Source organism: Natator depressus, chromosome 4 (assembly GCF_965152275.1).
Source record: "Natator depressus isolate rNatDep1 chromosome 4, rNatDep2.hap1, whole genome shotgun sequence".
Lineage (NCBI taxonomy): Eukaryota > Metazoa > Chordata > Testudines > Cheloniidae > Natator > Natator depressus.
In genome coordinates this window covers 41,163,387-41,184,480 of record NC_134237.1, presented here as the reverse complement: position 1 = coordinate 41,184,480, position 21,094 = coordinate 41,163,387, and the positions used below count along the sequence as shown (strand labels likewise).

The 21,094-nt window shown below is 44.3% G+C and overlaps 1 protein-coding gene across 1 annotated transcript in view; it reads right to left on the bottom strand.

The window, feature by feature from the left end:
- Positions 1-18,733, bottom strand: part of FGF2 (fibroblast growth factor 2) — a 66,466-nt gene extending 47,733 nt beyond the window's left edge. Inside the window, exon 1 of the mRNA XM_074950825.1 lies at positions 18,524-18,733. Within this exon, the coding sequence (XP_074806926.1) occupies positions 18,524-18,701 (178 nt within the window). The 5' untranslated portion in view covers positions 18,702-18,733. The remainder of the gene's footprint in view (positions 1-18,523) is intronic.
- Positions 18,734-21,094: the final 2,361 nt, after the last annotated feature.

The following is a 21,094-nucleotide window of genomic DNA, read 5'->3' as shown; positions in this document are numbered from 1 at the left end:
ATGGAGGAGTTAGTGATGGCAATGGGAAAGGAAGTAGCATGATCTGATAAGGAATAGATCCTATTAGGAATCACAACCTTTAAAGTTGTTGACCCTGATCCTCAGGATCCTACTGATCTATGTTCATCATAGGACATGGAGGAGAGGAGGTGGCAGCTGACTATACATCACACCTGTGTGTTACTGGATTCCCCAAGGCTAAAAGTGAAACCACCTTATAATGGCCAAGAACCCAGTCATAGAATCATAGAATATCAGGGTTGGAAGGGACCTCAGGAGGTCATCTAGTCCAACCCCCTGCTCAAAGCAGGACCAATCCCCAATCAAATCATCCCAGCCAAGGCTTTGTCAAGCCTGACCTTAAAAACTTCCAAGGAAGGAGATTCTACCACCTCCCTAGGTAACGCATTCCAGTGTTTCACCACCCTCCTAGTGAAAATTTTTTTCCTAATATCCAACCTAAACCTCCCCCACTGCAACTTGAGACCATTACTCCTTGTCCTGTCCTCTTCTACCACTGAGAATAGTCTAGAACCATCCTCTCTGGAACCACCTCTCAGGTAGTTGAAAGCAGCTGTCAAATCCCCCCTCATTCTTCTCTTCTGCAGACTAAACAATCCCAGTTCCCTCAGCCTCTCCTCATAAGTCATGTGTTCCAGTCCCCTAACCATTTTTGTTGCCCTTCGCTGGACTCTCTCCAATTTATCCACATCCTTCTTGTAGTGTGGGGCCCAAAACTGGACACAGTACTCCAGATGAGGCCTCACCAATGTCGAATAGAGGGGAACGATCACGTCCCTCGATCTGCTCGCTATGCCCCTACTTATACATCCCAAAATGGCATTGGCCTTCTTGGCAACAAGGGCACACTGTTGACTCATATCCAGCTTCTCGTCCACTGTAACCCCTAGGTCCTTTTCCGCAGAACTGCTGCCTAGCCATTCGGTCCCTAGTCTGTAGCTGTGCATTGGGTTCTTCCGTCCTAAGTGCAGGACCCTGCACTTATCCTTATTGAACCTCATCAGGTTTCTTTTGGCCCAATCCTCCAATTTGTCTAGGTCCCTCTGTATCCTATCTCTGCCCTCCAGCTTATCTACCACTCCTCCCAGTTTAGTATCATCCGCAAATTTGCTGAGAGTGCAATCCACACCATCCTCCAGATCATTTATGAAGATATTGAACAAAACCGGCCCCGGGACCGACCCCTGGGGCACTCCACTTGACACCGGCTGCCAACTAGACATGGAGCCATTGATCACTACCCGTTGAGCCCGACAATCTAGCCAACTTTCTACCCACCTTATAGTACATTCATCCAGCCCATACTTCTTTAACTTGCTGACAAGAACACTGTGGGAGACCGTGTCAAAAGCTTTGCTAAAGTCAAGAAACAATACATCCACTGCTTTCCCTTCATCCACAGAATCAGTAATCTCATCATAGAAGGCGATTAGATTAGTCAGGCATGACCTTCCCTTGGTGAATCCATGCTGACTGTTCCTGATCACTTTCCTCTCGTGTAAGTCCTTTAATGGCTATTTAAAACCCCCACACACTACAGTATTTCACTCTTGGGCATGGCAAGCAGAAGGATAACATTGGGAACTCTCCCTTCCTGAAACTTAAATGCTCCTCATCTATTTTTCCCCTCCTATCAAGCTGCATATCCACCCTATGACAACATTTAAATAATGGTCTCACAGGGGAATACTGCTAGCTGTAAATGATCAGGCCAACAACTTTCAATCACTACCGATTTGGACAGAACATGAACCAGAGCCCAGAAGATGAAAGGCTTCATAAGCCATCAGTTTACTAAGCCACCCCTGCACTTTTCTGGGAGTATCTACGTTTCTCATAGGTGTTTAAAGCTGAGTGCACCATACTGTCAAACTCCCAGAATGCGGAGTAAAATGAACAATGCACTGTTTTTCCTTCAGATTTGTAGTAAAACTCTGAATTACAGCCCCATCTTGAGTCCTGAGCTGAATCATGAAAGTAGCAGAATACATTCTGGGACTCATCTGGTCTAGGCAGCTGTTGGAGAACAAGTCAGCAAAGGGTTCATATCAGACTGTAAACATTACATATGGATCAGGATATTGTAATGTGTCTGATAGACTAATGTTTCCCTATTTCCCAAAGGCATGACACTAAGGGACTATTCTAATGTATTATGGCATCCCAGAACTGGTAACTGACTAGGAGATCACATACACTGGGGACACAAACGGTGCTGGGACTCAGTCCCAGCAAGATCAACTGAGCCAAGCAAACACCGAGAAACGTGACTCAGGTAGGTGTTGTGATGGGATCCCCGGGGTGCAGCCTGTGACTGTGGGACTGCTATACCCACTTAATTCTCTCCAGCCTAGGCGGTCTTACAATGCTTTGCTGGTGACAAGCAACAAGCCCCTCCAGGAGCTGTTATCACTCAGCACAACAGCATGTGGAGCCCCACACCCAGCTAGATTGCATGAATGCTCCCAGAGCCACTCATGAATCACAAAGAGAAAGGCACCAGCCAAATAACCCCAGCTCCCAGCACAATACCTCAGGAATATACAGTCTTGCACTGCTCAAGACAAGCAGTGCAGATTTATTAATTGGTTCAGCACTTCATCAATGGAAAGTGGATATACACCAACCTTTGCAAACCTGAGCAGATTACCAGTGAGTTTGCCTGAGTGTTTGGTAAAGATAAACAGTTAAATTTATTGACTACAAAATGGAGATTTTAAAATGATTATAAAAGTGATAGGCGAAAAGTCAGAGTTAGTTACCAAAATAAAATGAAAGAATGCAGCCTAAACTCTCAACCCTATTAGACTGGGCAATGTCTAGATTAAGCAGGTTTTTTTTCACTCCACTGGATATTATACAGTCCTTAATATACAAATGTGTCCCTTAAACCTGGGCCAGTCTCCTCTGTTGGAGTCTTCAGTCTTCTTTGAGCATAGGTGGGGGAAGGAGAAAGGCCAAGCATGAGTCCCTTGTGTTCTGTTCTATACCCTCAGTCCCATGTGCTTGGAGAACACAAGTCCAGGCATGTCTGGTGGTCCTTGCTGAGTTCCCAGGCAAGGTTGAGCAATTTCCCTGGTGTGGCCTCATGCAGGCGAATCATTGAATTGTAGCTCCTTTGCTGGATAGCAGCTGTTGATGGTTGTTTGACACCCCACCCAGGCATTGGTTACTTTCCTCGCTGTTGTCTCTGGGGAACTAATATCTAGCTGATTTCCCAACTTACAGCATGTTTTAGTAACAACCATATAATACACTCTCATAACTTCACATGCACTAAAGATATACATATTTAGATAGAACAGTGACTTTCAGCCAATCATAACCTTTTCCCTGATACCTCACATAGCATGCTTTATATGCAATATCAAAGTTACATACAGATGAGCAATATGGGGGTTACAAGATATACCACAAGGTATAGTATATCACAGGTGTAATTTACTAGGACTGCCTCAGTAATTTAGGCCATTTTGCTTGCTCCCGAAATGTTCCTCTGCCCACCATCCCCTTCTCAAAATAGCGGCCGTGCATGGGGAGAAAAATTCTGTTTCGAATTAGCAGCTTTAGTTTAAGAGCATGAAATGGCAGTACTAGGCAACAGTCCAAAATAGGAAAAACAGAAATGTTACTTGCTTCAAACCAGAAAAATTCAGTATCATGGTAACAAACAAAGCACTTGCAGTGACTTTAAAACTACAGTTACTTGCATTGCATTGGAAGAAGGAGGGAGCAACAGAGTGAGGTACAGTCACAGAACTAATCAACCAGTAGGCACAGGGACCCTCCGCTATTCTTAACTTTAACAATTTTGCAGTCTTCTGGCACAATTTCACAGAAATTTTTTCAGCCATTAGTATTTAATCTTTGGGACATTTCTAGACAATATTTGTTTCTCCTGCCATAAGAGAACACCTCCCCATTCCACTATTTAAAAAGGATTTCTTGGGTGATTATCACTTTGAAGATCCAAGCAGCATACAACCCCAGCCAACTGCCAGCCCTCTCAAGCACATCCATTCTCTGGCCTTCCAAGACCCTCATGGTCAATATATCCTCAAGGATCAGGACGATCGGTAGTAAGTTTAGCAATCTTTGCAACACTATCACTAAAGATATACAAACCCCTCCCTCCCAAACTTCCCCATGTCTACAAGCTCACACACACACACATACACATACACACACACACACCCCGAGCTGTGTACTGTTAAAGGCTCATGAACTAATGGGGATTAAAAGACTGCTCATGTGTCTACACCAGTGGTTCTCAACCACAATGGGTTACCTGGGCTGCAGGTAACCAATCGAAACTTATCCAGAGTGCACAGCCTGGAGTCCATGAAACTCAGGACTCGTGGGAGCAGGGGGTGCACAAAGAAATCATACATTTCTTCAAAATAAAAAATAAAAAAAAAGGATCCAAATGCTGGAGCACCTAATTGATCAGAGCAATCAAAGGCCGGCACTCAATACTCAGCCTTGAGAACAATTCCTTCTGGCCAGTGCTGTACAACCTCCAAGGGACTCCAATCCTCCCAGCAACAGTATCCTTTGCATTCAACCCCACAGAACAAGAACGAACTGCTGTGAATACATCTACTGCCCAGTGTGATGCAGTTATAGGACACCTTACACTTCAGTCACACCACATTTTTTGAAGTTCTACTCTGCAAAAACCCAGATATAATTGTGTCTTCTAGTACAGAGCTGACAATTTCCCAAAGTTATAGTCCCTGCCCCCCCAAAAAACTAATTACTATCTGTGCAGTAACCAGTGTGACACACTGTCCGGCTACGGTCTGCTCTCAAAGCTTCCCTCAACTGCACAGCACCTGTAGTGGCATTAGTAACTGGCCTGTAACAAGGCATCTCAAAGTCACCAGATAGCCTATCCACCTTACCCTGGGCCTCACAGATGTTATGCAATACACAACATGCAGCAAAAACATTAAAAATATTTCCTCACTGAGATCCAGCCTAATCATGAGACATTTCCATCTGGCTTTCAGTCTTCCAAAGGCATGCTCCACAACTGTGCTGCACCAGTTTAGGTCTTAGGCGCCGACTTCCACGGTTCCTGGGGAGTGCTCGACCCCAACCCTGCCCCTGCACCATCCCCATTCCACCCCTTCCCCAAAGTCCCCGCCCCCTTCCCACCACCATTCCGCCCCCTTCTCCAAGTCCCCACCCCACCTCCACCCCTGAGCATGCCACATCCCTGCTCCTCCCTCCTGGAAAGTCGTTTGGCAGCGGGAAGCGCTGGGAGGTAGGTGGAGAAATGGGGACGCAGTGCGCTCGGGGGCGGGGGGGGCGGGAGAGGAAGAAGATGAGGTGGGGTGGAGGTGAGGGGAGCTTGGCTGCCGGTGGGCGCAGAGCACCTCACTAATTTTTCCCCTGTGGGTGCTCCAGCCCTGGAGCACCCACGGAATTGGCGCCTATGGTTCAGATGATAGTTAAATCTGTCCTTGCTTCTGTCCAGGTGTTTTGGTGTAAGTCTACATGAGCCAATGAAACAAAAAAATCACTCCATCATAATTAGGAAAGCCCACTGAATCCCTCTATTTCCTGGGTATTGCCCAATGTGACCATCCTGTAGAGCGGACACAATTAAATCACTTTGCACATTTGCACCCCAATCGATTTTCCAACCCCAAACTGGCTACCCACTGGCTACCCACTGCAGTAGCAATTTGGGGTTGCAAATTTCAAGACAGACTGCCATCCATTTCCCCACTGTCAGAGCAGCTCTCATCTGTGTCTTGCATTGCAGGGCTGAGGTGAGTTTGGCGTGACCACTCCAGGAATGTGGCCTTCTGCATCTGAAAGTTCTGGAACCACTGCTGGTTGTCCCAGGTTTGCATTACAATCCAATCCCACCCACTCCATGTTCATCATTTGGTCCCAAAGACTGCTGCTGTACCCTGTATAGTTGGTTAGCAGGTACCTGCAAGTGTTTCAGCTGCTCAGTCATCCTCAGTTCTGCAAATACAATGGTCAAGTCAGCTCAGTAGATTGATATCTCATCAATATTTCTGGTGGCAAGATAGCAGCTGTGATCCAGGGAGCACCTCAATGCCAACTGTCAGAGCGCATCCTGTGCCATAAGTCTGATCAGGCCTGACAACACTCATTGCCCCAACTCACAGATTATGACAACCAGTATCTGAAAGGTGTCATGTAAAGGTGTCATATGCAAACTGGTAACATGCAGATCATTAATACTATTGTGTGCTGTATGTACAGGCAGTGTATAAAGAGTTCTAGATGCTTGCTGGAAAAACATTCCTCAGACATGTTTAGCAGACAGTGCTTAAGTACAGCCTATCCGAGACAAAGGCATGTTTCACAGACTGGACAGTGTATCCACTATAAATTAAGCAAGGTGTGACCTAAGACAGAAAAAGTACACTTACATGCACTGTAAACAAAGCCATCAGGCAAGCAAGTTAGGGAAGATGACCACTTAATCTCGAAAGAGGATGCAGACTGCACCCCTTTGAAGCCTTCCTGACTCTTAAACAGGGTCAATTGACTGAGAAAAATATAAACACAGGCAAAAAGCCATTTTGGCATCCTTTACCTGAGGCAACAAAGAAATCAAGCGCTTCAGGCTCTGTGTTGATCCTGGAAGGACTGTGGTGAGAAATGTTTCAGTGGTAGCCGTGTTAATCTGTACCAGCAAAAACAACGAGTAGTACTTGTGGCACCTTAGAGACTAACAAATTTATTTGAGCATAAGCTTTCGTGGGCTAAAGCCCACTTCATCTGATGCACAGAGTGGAAAATACAGTAGGAAGGTGGGGAGGGGTGTCTGTCTGTCTACTGTATTTTCCACTCCATGCATCTGATGAAGTGGGCTTTAGTCCACGAAAGCTTATGCTCAAATAAATGTGTTAGTCTCTAAGGTGCCACAAGTACTCCTCGTTCTTTGTGGTGAGAAAGCTACTTTGAACAAGGGACTCTAGAGTTTAAGTTAAATTTTAGTCTGAGAAGCGTATTTTTTACTTTTGTTTCTAGCCATTTATATCCCTATTCTTTCTACTTAATATCACTTAAACTTAGGCTCTGTTAATGCACTTGTTTCACTTTTACAAATCCATTTCAGTGCTGTATATAAAACTAAATAGTAAAAGTCTCAACTAACATGGTGAACATGGTTTCTTTGGAGGCAGAAATCTTGATAAGTTCTGTAACAACCAGCAAGAGGAACTGGACACTGCAGGGGAGATGGCTTTGGGGTGACTCGAGACTGGAAGGGCTGTTGGATCACCCTGCAAGAGTAACCAGGCTGAGTGAAGCCAGGGGAAAACTTTATGCTGAAAGCATGCTACTGATGGGCAGGGCTTTGAGCCAAAACAGCACAGAAGCACCCAGCGCAGGCAGTGACAACTGCTCTGGGTGAGTATCCACAGTGTCACAGTGGCAAAAAGGAATAGATTATGAGATAGAATAGAAAGATGTGAAAATTTAACCCCAAACTTCCATAGTTCCCGGAGAGGAGTGAAAGTATGCCACAAAAACATGGCAGCAGCACCACAATGTTCTGCAAAAATTTCCCACAAGGTAGCATGCCAGGCGGTGGCACGGGACACTGGGATGTTCAATGGTGTCCTTTAGCAATACAGCCTGATGCTGCAAGGACACATTGCACCAGCAAAGGGAGCCAAATGTGAACGCACAGCTGAAAGAACTACGTAAACTGCAGAACACCTGCAGAACTTCTGCCAATAAAAAACTTTCTAGTGTGGATGTGCCCCAAGACAGATACCTATAGAATGGAGCACAGCAGCATTTTTAATAGTAAGCAAAAGCACTGCACAACCTTTTAGGAGTGGAAGATAAGGGCACCATGTGTACTTGAAACTGCACAGAAAGCTTAGTTCATCAGAATGTAATTATTCACTTTGGATTGTGACCAGGAAAATAGGGGTTGATAACTGCTCTTACAACAAAAAGTGCCATGGGATATTTCATAACCAGCACATCTAACAGTTCTCCTTATTTTGCTAGATCTGCTGCAAACATAAGACGAGGTCAATGCCTAGAAGTACTATAGTAATACACCACCAATTCACTCTATTACCCTTGCAAAGTTAATACAGGGAGTATAGTTCTTCCCAGTACTCTTAATATCTTCCTCCATTATAGCAGTCAGGGGCTTCCCCCAAGACCAAAAAGTCAAAAAAGCTGCCATCTTTAAGAGTGACATATTTACATAGGAACAGTCATCTAGAAAGACATGTTCAGGAACAGTTTATGTAGCAGAACTCACACCCAACCTTGGGGACACCATATCAATATGGCAGTAACTCATTTAAATGGTTTATCATCTTAAGTGTACACAGATATTCAGGTAGAAATTTGACTTTATCCTGAAAATTTAAAAAAAACTGCACAAAGAAGATGAATTCCGAATGGCATCAGAATTCTGGACACATCTTTTTGATTGTATTATTGAGAAATCAGCTGGACACAAGAGATAGTACAGTACATTTCTAGGTGTTTATAACATGACCCAGGTAATGTTACAAGGCACACAGCTGAGCGTTTAAGAAGCAAGGAAGTACTTTGAAATACATAGCCTTGAATACGCACTTGCTAATGAAATAGAAAGTTACTAGTTGTGAATGTCTGAACAATCAGGTGTGATGTCCTCTATATCCCAGCTAAATCCCAGTTTAACTTCAGGGTAAATTTGCCCTGGATATGCAATAGTCTTGGAATTCACAGAGATATGTAGCCTCTACATCACAATAAATTAGGCATTCTTAATAGCTCCCTTACTTGAAACAGTAATTCCACTAAATTATACATAAGGAATGGAACATAGTCTTATTGTCTAGAAAATGGACACTTCTATATCATCACTAGCAAAAAACACCAATTGTGTCTAGCATTATAAATCAGTTTCATAATATGAACACTCATCTCAAAAATGATTTTGAAACACCTTGGAATGTGTCATTCATAAATTTTAAATATATTCCTTGGAAACATTACTTAATATAATCAAAATACAAATTTCAGTTTTTTTGTTGAATTAAGATCATTTTATCACAACAAAGTTTGATAAAAATGTAATAGTTTATAACTTTACATTTCAGTGCAGTGAGGTCTTTAAAGCTTTTGAGAAAGTGATCAAGATGAATCAATTCAACTAAACATCTCTGGCCAAATTCATCCCAGGGGTGACTTTATAACAAATCACAAAAGAATTACACCTGAGATAAATTTGGCCCCTTGCTTGGAACTGGTATCAGCACTGAAGCAGATTATTTCCGTGCGTTGTGTCCTGCCACCCAAATAACTGTTTCATATAGAAACAGTTCTGGACACAGATGGTGAGCTACTTGAACAAGTTAGGCAATATAGGAATTATTCCAGTTTAGATTTTTCCCCCCATTCTCAATTTCTAGACCTAAATAGAAGTAAAATCTCCTTAGTTTTCAAGTTGACAGTACAGAATTTAAATAAGTACAAAAAGAGGCAGTTATTACTTTTAAAAAGTTTTATAGGATATTCTAAAAAAGGAAATTAAAGGTGAAACTGAAAGGATATTGTGCAGAATTTGAGCCTGATCCTTCAAGGTCATAACACCTCCTGCAGTGAAAACTGACGACACACCTCAAAGAATTTGATCATAAGAATTGAGAGCATGAATTAGAGCTCAGGATTGCAAGAATACTAAAAAATAAGTGTTTATAAAATGGATACCTTAAGGTAAGATGTATAAAATGTTGACATCTAAATTAAGTTATTAGCCCTCTACTTGTTAGAGCTGATCATGCAGAGAATCCGGCCTTTTTCAAATTATTACGGTGTAAAACACCAGTCACCTTGGTATTGGGGGGCATTTTTCAGGGTATAAGTTTGGTCATGAGAAATAAGTCATATTTTATACAGCTTTTGAATGAGGGGACTGATAATTCTGGCTAGTGTGTTACATCTTTTGCTATTCAGCATTTACCCCAAAATGCAAGATGACACTTAATAGCTTTCAGTAGCAATTGATGTAACAATTCCAGTATCCTGATCCAATATATGGTGAAGTCAATGGAAATACTCCCACTGATTTCAAGGGTTAGACCCTGTCTATTCCGTCAATACTAATAATGCTCAACAAATAAACACAGCTCACTTTCCGTAAACTGCTTTTAATTGGAAAACATTTCTAACCCCAGAATGAACCCCAGTATTATGAGTATTTGTAGGTCAAAAAACATTAGCAACTTGGTCTAATTTTTCTTAGTGGAAAGTACAGGAACAAACATTTCTATTTTTAAAAAGGTAATAAGAGAGACAGTGTCTTTTAGTAGAACATTTAGAGCAGAGGTGGGTAAACTACAGCCCGGGGCCCACGTCTGGCTCTCCAGACATTTTCATCTGGCCCTAAGCTCCCACAAGGAAGTCGGGTCTGGGGCTTTCCCTGCTCTGGGGCTCCAGCCAGGGAGCGGGGCCAGGGTCTTGCTCCACTCCTCACGGAAGCAGAGGCACATCCCTCCTCCAGCTCCTATGCTTAGGGGCAGCCAGGGGGCTCCACACACTGCCAGGAACCGCAGCCAATGGGAGCTGCAGGGGTGGCACCTGTGGACAGGGCAGTGCGCAGACACCCCTGGTCGCACCTCCATGTAGGAGCTGAAAGGGGAACATGCCGCTGTTTCTGGGAGCTGCTTGAGGTAAGCGCCAGCCAAAGCCTGCCACCCTGACTCCCTCCTGTTCCCCAAACCCCTGCCCCAGCACTGATCCCCCTCCCGCCCCCTGAACCCCTTGATCTCAGCCCAAAGCAGCCCTCCTGCACCCCAACCCCTCATCCCTAGCCCCACCCTAGAGCCCACACCCCAAGCTGCAGCCCTCCGGCACCCCAACTTCCAATTTCATGAGCTTTCATGGCCCACCATAAAATTTCCATACCCAGTTGCCGCCCTCAGGGGTTTGCCCACCCCTGATTTAGAGCCTAATTCTGACCTTGCACTGGTTTTACACTAGCATAGCTCCAGAATATTGCCCATAAATTTAATCCCTTACTTTTGGGTCATAAAATTGGCTTTGGCAGGAGTAAGCATTTGGAGCTTTTGGCCCACAAGCTTATTTAAATGATCATCTCTATGAATTCACAAAGTACTTTAAATAAACAGCTGCCAAGATTAATAGTTAAAGCACAGGTGGAGTATTTACTTTGTATAACAGAAATAAATAGTGACTACCTATATCATACGTTTGATCTCAAAGCACTTTTCAAACATTAAGGCGTAAATCACACACCAGGGAGCTGGGAGAAGTGTTGGCTTATCTTACTCAAGAAGCAAAGTTTCCCCAAGAGTCCCCACAGTATCCAAGAAAATGCTAGGGTAACTCACTGACCACATCCAGAGTGTGGTCCCCTACCTTAGAGGCCACATCTAGTAGGCAGGCAAGTATGCTGCAGCAGATAGTAGCTCTGCTTGGAGGATTAGCAAAGCATGTTCCATGGCATATGTTCTCTCATTCTTAGACTGTTCCAGTGGGACTTGTGCTGGTCAGCTGGATTCCAGTAAAGGAGAATTCATCAGACGGCACCTCTACTCTAATGCCATACCAGCAAGTATAGATGATGTTACACAGTAAGTCTTAAAACACAATATATATTTTCTTCCCTTTGCTGTGCTATCTTTGAGAAAATTGCATCCCAGAGCTGGGAAGAATTTTTAGGTTGACTATGACAAAAAAATCAGGGGGTATCCATGTTAGTCTGTATCCACAAAAACAAGGAGTCCGGTGGCACCTTAAAGACTAACAGATTTATTTGAGCATAAGCTTTCATGGGTAAAAACCCCACTTCTTCAGATGCATGGAGTGAAAATTACAGATGCAGACAAATATACTGACACATTAAGAGAAGGGAGTTACCTCACAAGTGGAGAACCAGTGTTGACAGGGCCAATTCGATCAGGGTGGATATAGTGTACCAATATTCCACATGAGGATGGACTACAAGCGGTCAAGAACAGTATCCCTGATGAGGTCACGGCACACCTGAGCTCTGCTACTTTGTCCTCACCCACAACCATTTCAGATTTGGGGACAACTTATACCTTCAAGTCAGTGGCACTCCTATGGGTACCTGCATGGCCCCACAGTATGCCAACATTTTTATGGTGGAGTTAGAACAACGCTTCCTCAGCTCTCGTCCCCTAGCGCCCCTCCTCTACTTGCGCTACATTGATGACATCATCATATGGACCCACGGGAAGGAGGCCCTTGAAGAATTCCACCTGGATTTCAACAACTTTCTGGATCCCAATAGGATCAACCTCAGCCTGGACCAGTCCACACAAGAGATCCACTTCCTGGACACTACAGTGCAACTAAGTGATGGTCACATAACCACCACCCTTTACCGGAAACCTATTGACAGCTATACTTACCTCCATGCCTCCAGCTTCCATCCAGGACACACCACACGATCCATTGTCTACAGCCAACGCTTAAGATACAACCAAATTTGCTCCAATCCCTCCGACAGAGACAAACACCCACAAGATCTTTATCAAGCATTCTTAAAACTACAATATCCACCTGGGGAGGTGAGGAAACAGATTGACAGAGAGAGACAGGTACCCAGAAATCACCTACTACCGGACAGACCCAACAAGGAAAATAACAGAACACCACTGGCCATCATGTACATCCCCAAGCTAAAACCTCTCCAGAACATCATCAATGACCTACAACCTATCCTGGAAAACGATCCCTCACTCTCACAGACCTTGGGAGGCAGGCCAGTCCTCACTTACAGACAGCCCCACAACTTGAAGCAAATACTCACCAGCAACTACACACCACACAACAGAAACACTAACGCAGGAACCAATCCCTGTAGCAAACCTCGTTGTCTATTCTGTCCCCATATCTACTCTAGCGACACCATCAGAGGACCCAACCACATCAGCCACACAATCAGCGGCTCATTCACCCGCACGTCTACTAATGTGTTATATTACATCATGTGCCACCAATGCCCCCCTGCCATGTACATTAGCCAAACCGGACAGTCCCTACGTAAAAGAATAAATGGACACAAATTGGACATCAGTAACGGTAACATACAAAAGCCAGTAGCAGAACACTTCAGTCTTTCTGGACATTCAATAACAGATTTGAAAGTAGCCATCCTTGAACAAAAAAAACTTCAGAAACAGACTTCAAAGAGAAACAGCAGAACTAAAATTCATTTGCAAATTTAACACCATTAATTTGGGCTTGAGCCACTGGGAGTGGCTGGCTCATTACAAAAGCAACTTTGCCTCTCCTGGAATTGACACCTCCTCATCTATTACTGTAAATGGACAAAACACACCCTGTGGGAATGGCTGGGATTAACAACCGAAACAGTTTAAAAAAAACTTAAAAAGTAACTTAATCGGTGGGTCTTCAGAGTGAATAATTTTTTGAGGGAATAACTTGTGTGATGTGAAAAGAGTGATGTGACTGGATGTCTAGGGCCAGATTTTCTGGAGTGTTCAGAACCCACAATTGGGACTAATTTTTTTGTTGTTGTTTTGTTTTTTGGAAAAAACACTCAGCTCTCATCTAGGTACCTAATTTAAGTGGTCAGATTTTCAAAAGTGCTCAGTACCCAACAAATCCCAATGAGAACAGGAGCTTCTGGGTGCAGAAAGCTTTCGAGGGAAAAAAAAAATCTAACCATTAATTTAAGTGCCCAAATGAGAGATGCTGGCTACTGAAGCCTTAAAGTCTGGCTCAGGATCAGTAAGGGTTTCAGTTCATTTTCAGATCACGTTTGATTATACTAGGCTCAGCTTAAGGGATCATATTTCTACCTTCCCCTTTATTTAATCAGGACACTACAAAAGGTTGTGATCATTTTAATTATTTTCAAATATTTCTTGCTTTATGTAATTTAGAATAATGATAAAATATAATGGTTTTAAAATGTTATGATCCCAAATTGTTACTTAATACATTAAAATATACAAATAAATAAAGGACTGTATATAGGCTCTTAAGTCTTCAGAGGAAAGCAACAGGAGTTCATGAACAAAGTAGGCTGGAACACCTTTCGTCCTGATCAGTGAGGGACAAAGCTGTCTCAGAAGTTCCTAGACAGTCTCTAGGAGATCAAGGAGAAAGATTACTAGAAAATGTAGTCCTTCCAGGATGCCATACTGTACTCCTGGCCTGAGGCAAAGCAGGATGGAAGTGAAGGAATTATATCAATTCTGGCTATTTCCAAGTGTGAGAAAGACCAACAAGGAAACAAGCTGTGCTACTGGATGTCTCCTGGAAGCTATGGACAAGTGAACCACTTTGTTTGCTCAGTAGTCATTTCAATACAGACGTCTGAGGATTTTCTAAAACACTTTCTAAGCTGACTGGATACTTTGTGCTGCCTTGTTCAGCCAGAAGAACTCGCACAGCTTGCAAAGAACTTCTTGTAAAAGATAAACTCCACAAGTGTGACTTGTCTTGTGTTTGGTTTGCCACATACATTTCAGAACAAACAAGACACTAGGGTGTGTCAGAAGAGATACTGCCATTTCTTCATTGAAGTCATTTTACAATGCATATGAGATATGGCAATATCTACCATGATACATGTAGTGTCCTATTTTACAGCTATGTGAATCTCAGTCATCTAGCATACAGGATTTTTACTTGCTATTTCTTGTTTCCGTTAAATATACAGTTAAGAGTTCATGTAAGCACACGACAAATGCAAAAAACAATCCAGTCTCACACAGGGAACAGAATATATAATTGGACACATGCTCCTTAGTACTAAAGGAGTATCAGGGAAAAAGTCATACACAACTAAATAAGACACTGTTTTACAGAATTATATTTTGGACACAGATCTAACCAGATACAGGTCTTCACACCCTCTAAAATCAGAACTTCCTTTGAAAGCAGAAATGAACCAGGGTTCATCCAGTACAACTTTCGGCAATTAAATCTTGAAAAGAACAGTTACCAAAAGAATCTCTCCTAAATCTTCCTTGAATCAATATCCTTGAACATTTAGGTCAATTTCTCTGCTGGAATAATTCCATCAATTTCCCCTGACTGCATTTCTCATAGAAACTGATGTATAAGAAAGGGAAAGTTAGGCTTCATAAGGTAAAACTGCATCACTTAATTTAGATTACTTTTCTTTATAACATTTTCAGTCTTATGCCTCTTAGGAAGGTGTCCAGGACTTGTCTTTTATTTATTGCTTGTTGTTTCAGTATGATGCTCCAGGCATACCAAAAACAACCTTTTCTTAGGCCCCTCAAGTTATTAGCAGTAGCAGAAATGTGGGAGTGGGGAGTGGGGGGGAAGGGGACAGACCTTAAAGGAAACATACCTGTAAGCCCTTCCTGGAGATGGTCTGGAATAGAAGAGTAGCCTACTCACTGGTGCCACAGCCTACCACAGAGGAGGTTGGTAAAGGGAGTAGAGGCAAAGAGTATTGGGATTAGGAAAAAGGCAGTAGGATGGAGTCGGGAGATTGGAGAACTAAAAGGTGAGAGTGTGAGAAAAGTGCAAAGCAGTAGAGAGGAGGAGGGAAAGAAAGAGAGAGATGCAAAGAAAAATGGCAGCAGAGGAATAGCAGTGCAATCAGGTGAAACTGAAAATGCAGAGAGGTTGCAGAACCAGGAAAGAGAGAGAGAGAGAGAGAGAGAGAGAGCGTGTTTGCCTCAGAGACCCATACTTCAGTCATAGATTTGAATTTATTAGCTTTCAAAGATACTCTCCCAGCTACTTCATGAGGTGACAAGATGGGCATTATGAATGAATGAGATTTTTCATATAAGAATGCCTACATTTCCCAATATTTCCATTTGTTCCCAAACAGATGCCTGGAGCGGGGTATGTACATTATATTTAAAAAGGTAGACAGCATGAACATCATTAGGGTTACTATTATGATGTAAAACTTACATTTCCTTATGAAAACTGAAATCTTAGAAAAAGCAAATTATTCTAGTAACCTGAGTATTTAAATGGGACTTTTCAGTCACATTTTAGAAAAGAATTAAGCAGCTAGGTCCATAGTTAGACACCAAAACAAATGTCCCAATTTCCAATACAGGGCATCCAGAGCGGTCAGTGACCAATATGTCTGGAAAAAAAAAAATCAGGCCACTTACCTATATATTACTTTAGGCATTAAGGTTTATGGTATTTGTAACATGGAGTATAATTTAATATTTTACACTACTCCACACACATTTGTATTATATTTTCCTTTTTTCAAGGAGCATCTGAGAAATCTACAAGAAAAAAAGTGAATGTACAGGCACATCACACAGTAACACAGCTATAGGCTGTCCCCAACCCACTCCCAATACGCCCAGGTCATGTGTCAGGCTCCTGCAGTGTTTCTCCAGGATTTTAGAAGAAGGTATTGGCAAATATCTTCCAGAATTTAGAAACCAAAATTGGAAGAAAATATTCCAGGGTTTCCAGGTGTATTGTGTGGATATGAACACTTGAAGTGTAAGCCTTTGAGGTCTACAAATTCTCATTGGAAAAGATGTAGCACACCAGCCATTTTCCCCTCTCTCCACCCTACTCTTTTTCTCTTTGTATGTCTTCTCTTTCTGTTTCTGTCTTCCTCCTCCTCTTCTGTCTCCCTTCTATGCCACTTGCATTTCAGGATCAGGCCAGCAGCCGATGAAAAATAGGGCCATAATCCTAGTCAATTTCGTGCCACAATTACCTCTTTGTGAAAAGAGCCTGTTTGAGTACAATCTTACTTTCTCTGCAGCTGGTGCCAATTGTCTCATAGCAGTTCCTTGTCTAGTCAAGGTTCATAAAGTGCATAGTACAAATCTAGTAGTATACTAATCAGGAAGCATGGTAGAGGGCTGTTATCCTCTATGGCAAGAGACTAAGACTGCATAGTAATTCTGGCAAAGAGTCCTGTGGCACCTTATAGACTAACGGACGTACTGGAGCATAAACTTAATACATCTGTTAGTTCATAAAGGTGCCACAGAATTCTTTGCCGCTTTTACAGATCCAGACTAATATGGTTACCCCTCTGATACATAGTAATTCTGCCATGCATAACCGATTTGAAGGAAATCATTCACCAGCAGCTCTTCAGTTGTGGGACAGGTTAAGGTATTGTCACTGGATTGGCAAGTACTATTCACAGACTTTTCAATACTTTAAAAAGTCTTGTGGCTTTTGTTCTCCAAGCAAAAGGCGACAGTAGTAATAAGATCCACCCACAAAATTCCATGTTGGACAACAGGCCTCCTGCAGCGCAAGGTGTCTGATTAATCCTCAGTTAGCAAGAACAGGCAAACTATTCTATGTACTGTGATCCCCTTTCAAAACAAAGGAAGTGAATGGTCATTCCCACCCCAGGACCCTATTCCTGCCCTGAGAGGGAGGGCACTGGGAGAGGTATTACCACTTCCACAAGAATACTGTCTGGGATATAGGCCAAGTTTTGTAATATTCAAAGTATTTTACACTTGTTTTTACTGTCCTTTGATCCAAGCTGATTATACATGAAAATGAAAACTTTTACAAACATGTGCCACACTCTTCTTTCTTGTTTAAGATGTGAGCTTGCTTTAACAGAAACATAACGCTACATTGTCCATTAATAAAGCTGACTGACCAGTACAGATAATAAATATTTTAAGTATCTCATGTTACTAGCTTTAAAACTTAACACTTGAAGTAGGCCAGTGTTAGTCTATCCATTTTACAGACAGGGGAAAGACAGGCAGAAAACTTGTATATGCAAGAACATCTTACTGTGCTTGAATAGGATTGGGAGCACTCAAATTAGACAAAATACGGACTACAGTTTGCAGCTGGTGTAGCCCAGGATGAGATACCCTATCAGCTAGCCACGGTTAAACCCCCACATTCCTGAATTAAGCTAGTCTACATTGACTGCAAAGTCATGGTCATGACAGTATCAGGGGGTGGCTGTGTTAGTCTGTACCAACAAAAACAACAAGGAGTCCGGTGATGCCACCGGACTCCTTGTTGGTCCTGACAGTGTCATTAACTCAAATGTTCCCAATCCTGTTCAAACACAGTAAGATTCTCTAATGTGAAGAAGCCCAGAGGTTAAGTGATTTACCCAAGGTCACACAGCAGTTCTGTGACCAAAGTAGGAGTGAACTCAGGTCTTCACAGTCATGCCCTCAGATCCAGAGGATAGGAAGGTAACAGGAATAGGTTTGAGACCTAGAGTAAAATCTTGCCCCCACTGAAACAGGAGTTTGCCATTGTTGTCAATGAAGCCAGGATTTTACCGTCAGCGAGGAGTTTGGGCTACGCAGGTTTGAGGAGGGGAATGTGGGTGAGGGTATCACCGGGGTGGGCGCAGTGGGTACGTGCCATGAACGGTGTATAGGTGGGAGGGGGCAGCCGGTAGCCCTTGGAGTAGCCAGGCTGTGCCCCTGGGAGCTGGCAGGGCAGGGGGTGCAGAGGGCGAGGTGGGAGGCAGGGATGGGGAGCGGGTGGGGGAGAGGCTGGTACTCACTGTGCGGGTCGCTCTTCTCCCGGACTCCGTCCACTCTGCCGTCCGGGTTGATCCTCAGGAAGAAGCCCCCGTTTTTGCAGTACAGCCGCTTGGGGTCCTTGAAGTGCCCCGGGGGGAAGGTGCCGCTGCCCCCGTCGTCGGGCAGCGCGGGCAGGGTGGTGATGCTGCCCGCAGCCATCCGCCCCGCTGCGGGGCCCCGAGCCGGGGAGCCCCCCTGGTGCCCGGCCCCCCGGCCGCGGCCGCCCAGCCTCACCTCCTGCCGGCTTCGCCCTCTGCCGCGGCCGCCCAGCCTCACCCCCTGCCGGCTTCGCCCTCTGCCACGGCCGCCCAGCCTAGCCCCGGCAGCCCGGGGCCCGGCCCCTCCTCTCCGGCGGGGCAGCGCAGTGCCCGGCCCCCCGGCCCCTCACCGCCTCCGCGCGGGAAGCGGGTCCCGGCTGCCAAGTGAGGCTGGTGGAGCTGCGCAACGCCCGGGCTCCGGGAGCCCGTCACCCTGCCCGGCCCCGAGCAGCCAGCGCACAGCGCAGCCTCCCGGCGATGCTGCTGGGGCTGCAGGGAGCCAGCGCCGCCCCGCGCCCCCGGCCGCCTCGGGGACTCTGCCCGCTCCGGCGCGGAGGGGCGCAGGCTGGGGGAAGCGCAGCTAGCAGCGACTTGTTTATTCGCATCGGCCTCCCCCTGCCGCTCCTCCCCCTGCCCTTCGCGGTGCCTCTCTGGGCCGGTCCCCTGCGCTGCGGGGAGACTGGGAGGCTGCTGCTCCTGCTGGAGAAACTGGCCGAGCTGGAGAAGCGGTTCCCTCCCCATCCACCGTATCGTAACCCTGCCCGGCCCTGCCTCCCCTGGCCGCCCAGCCAGCCTCCTGTCCTCCACCCTGCTAGCCCACACAGGGTTGCGCACTCGCAAGGGAGGGCGCACGGAAAGTACCTTCCCAAATCGCTCTGCAGGCTGGAAATCAACAGCATCGCTAAGATTTCAAAAACATGTCGCGGAAAGCGCGAGCCAGGGGGAGCTGGCGCTGCAGAAAGACCAACTTGCTCTTCAAGGAATATTAGACCAGGCTAGAGCCATTTGGTTAGGCATTTAACTTTTTTAATTGCAACAGCAACCAACTATCTACTGACGAGTGGTTTGTAGAACACAGGTTAAGAGAGGGGGTAGCACCATTATATACAGGAGTGGTATTTTGTTATAGCATTGAAAATACAATATCAAAAGATGCAGTAGCAAGCCTTACAAAAGCTGGACGTCGACATACAGAACCAAGGAAAACACAAGCTAGTCCTACCCACTTATTATCTGATCAGATGCCAACAGAAGCAATGAACCAAGCCGCCAGCATTTACTACCCCAATGCCATTGGACTCAGATTATTGTACATAATGCAGTCCCTTAAAAACAGCGCAGACAAAGTCTTGATAGGGATGGAGCTGTATTGTGGACAGAGTACATAACGTTACTTTACACTTTAAGCTGAAAGTGTTTTTACAAACACTTGTGACGTGGGTAAATACAATTATACCCAATTAACAGATGAAAAAAGTGAGGCAGAGAGAGATTAAACGATTTGCTCAAAGTCACATAGTAAGTCTGACAAAGTCAGAAAAGCCACTTTTGATTTAGCCAGAAAAATATCCTTGGTGCCTATTGATTACAGAAGGTAATGCAATAGTTTATTGAACCCACACAAGCATTACAGAAAGCTTTGGGGCTCTGAATGAGAGGAGAAGAATACACTCACTACTGCATAGTGCATTTTACCCTTTCTTTTATGCTATGAAAAATATATAAATCAGACAAAAACCAAAAACTTCTGAATGTTTAGTAACTGTCATACACATCATGGTGCTGAGGGGTATTAGTATGGAAGTCTATCCAAGCAGAGTTAGAGCATGTTCAGTTAATTTGTATGATTTTTAATTAAATTGGAACATCATTCAATTGCACACAAGCTTGCACTGTAGATCATTCCAGCAAAAAAACTTAAGGAAAAATGTGTTACAATATGTAAAATTTAAGGGCTGAATCATTCCATCAGTTTTTTAAGCTGAACACCACCTTAAGAACTGATGGAACAGTATGGTCCCTATATTGTGACAAACATTTCAGTAATAAAATTTAAAATTCATTGTGTGTTTAATCTATTTTCATTTTTGTGTATTTATATATTTAATAGAATTGCTCTTATTTCTACTCCTGCTCATCACTACAAAGCCAAACATTATCAGGTTGTGTGATGGGGCAAAAGTTCAGTCTTGTGAACTTCAAAAGAGTACAGATACTTTGGTTCCAGTTAGAGGAAGTCTTGATAGGTTGGTGATGTTGGGGTGTGTGTAGCATAGCGGTTCTCAAAAACTTTAGCAACTCAGGGGCCCCCATTTTGATTTAAAATTTTGTGCAGACCTCCAAAAGTCCTGCTCAGCCCCAGGCCCTCCCCCACCCCACTTCTTCCTGCCCCCGCTCGACCCCTGTCCTTCCTCTTCCCCACCTCTTTCCACTCCCTCCCCCCGAGCAGGCCCCATCCCGCTTATACCCAACCCTCCCAGCACCTCCTGCACACCACTCAACAGCTGTTCCACA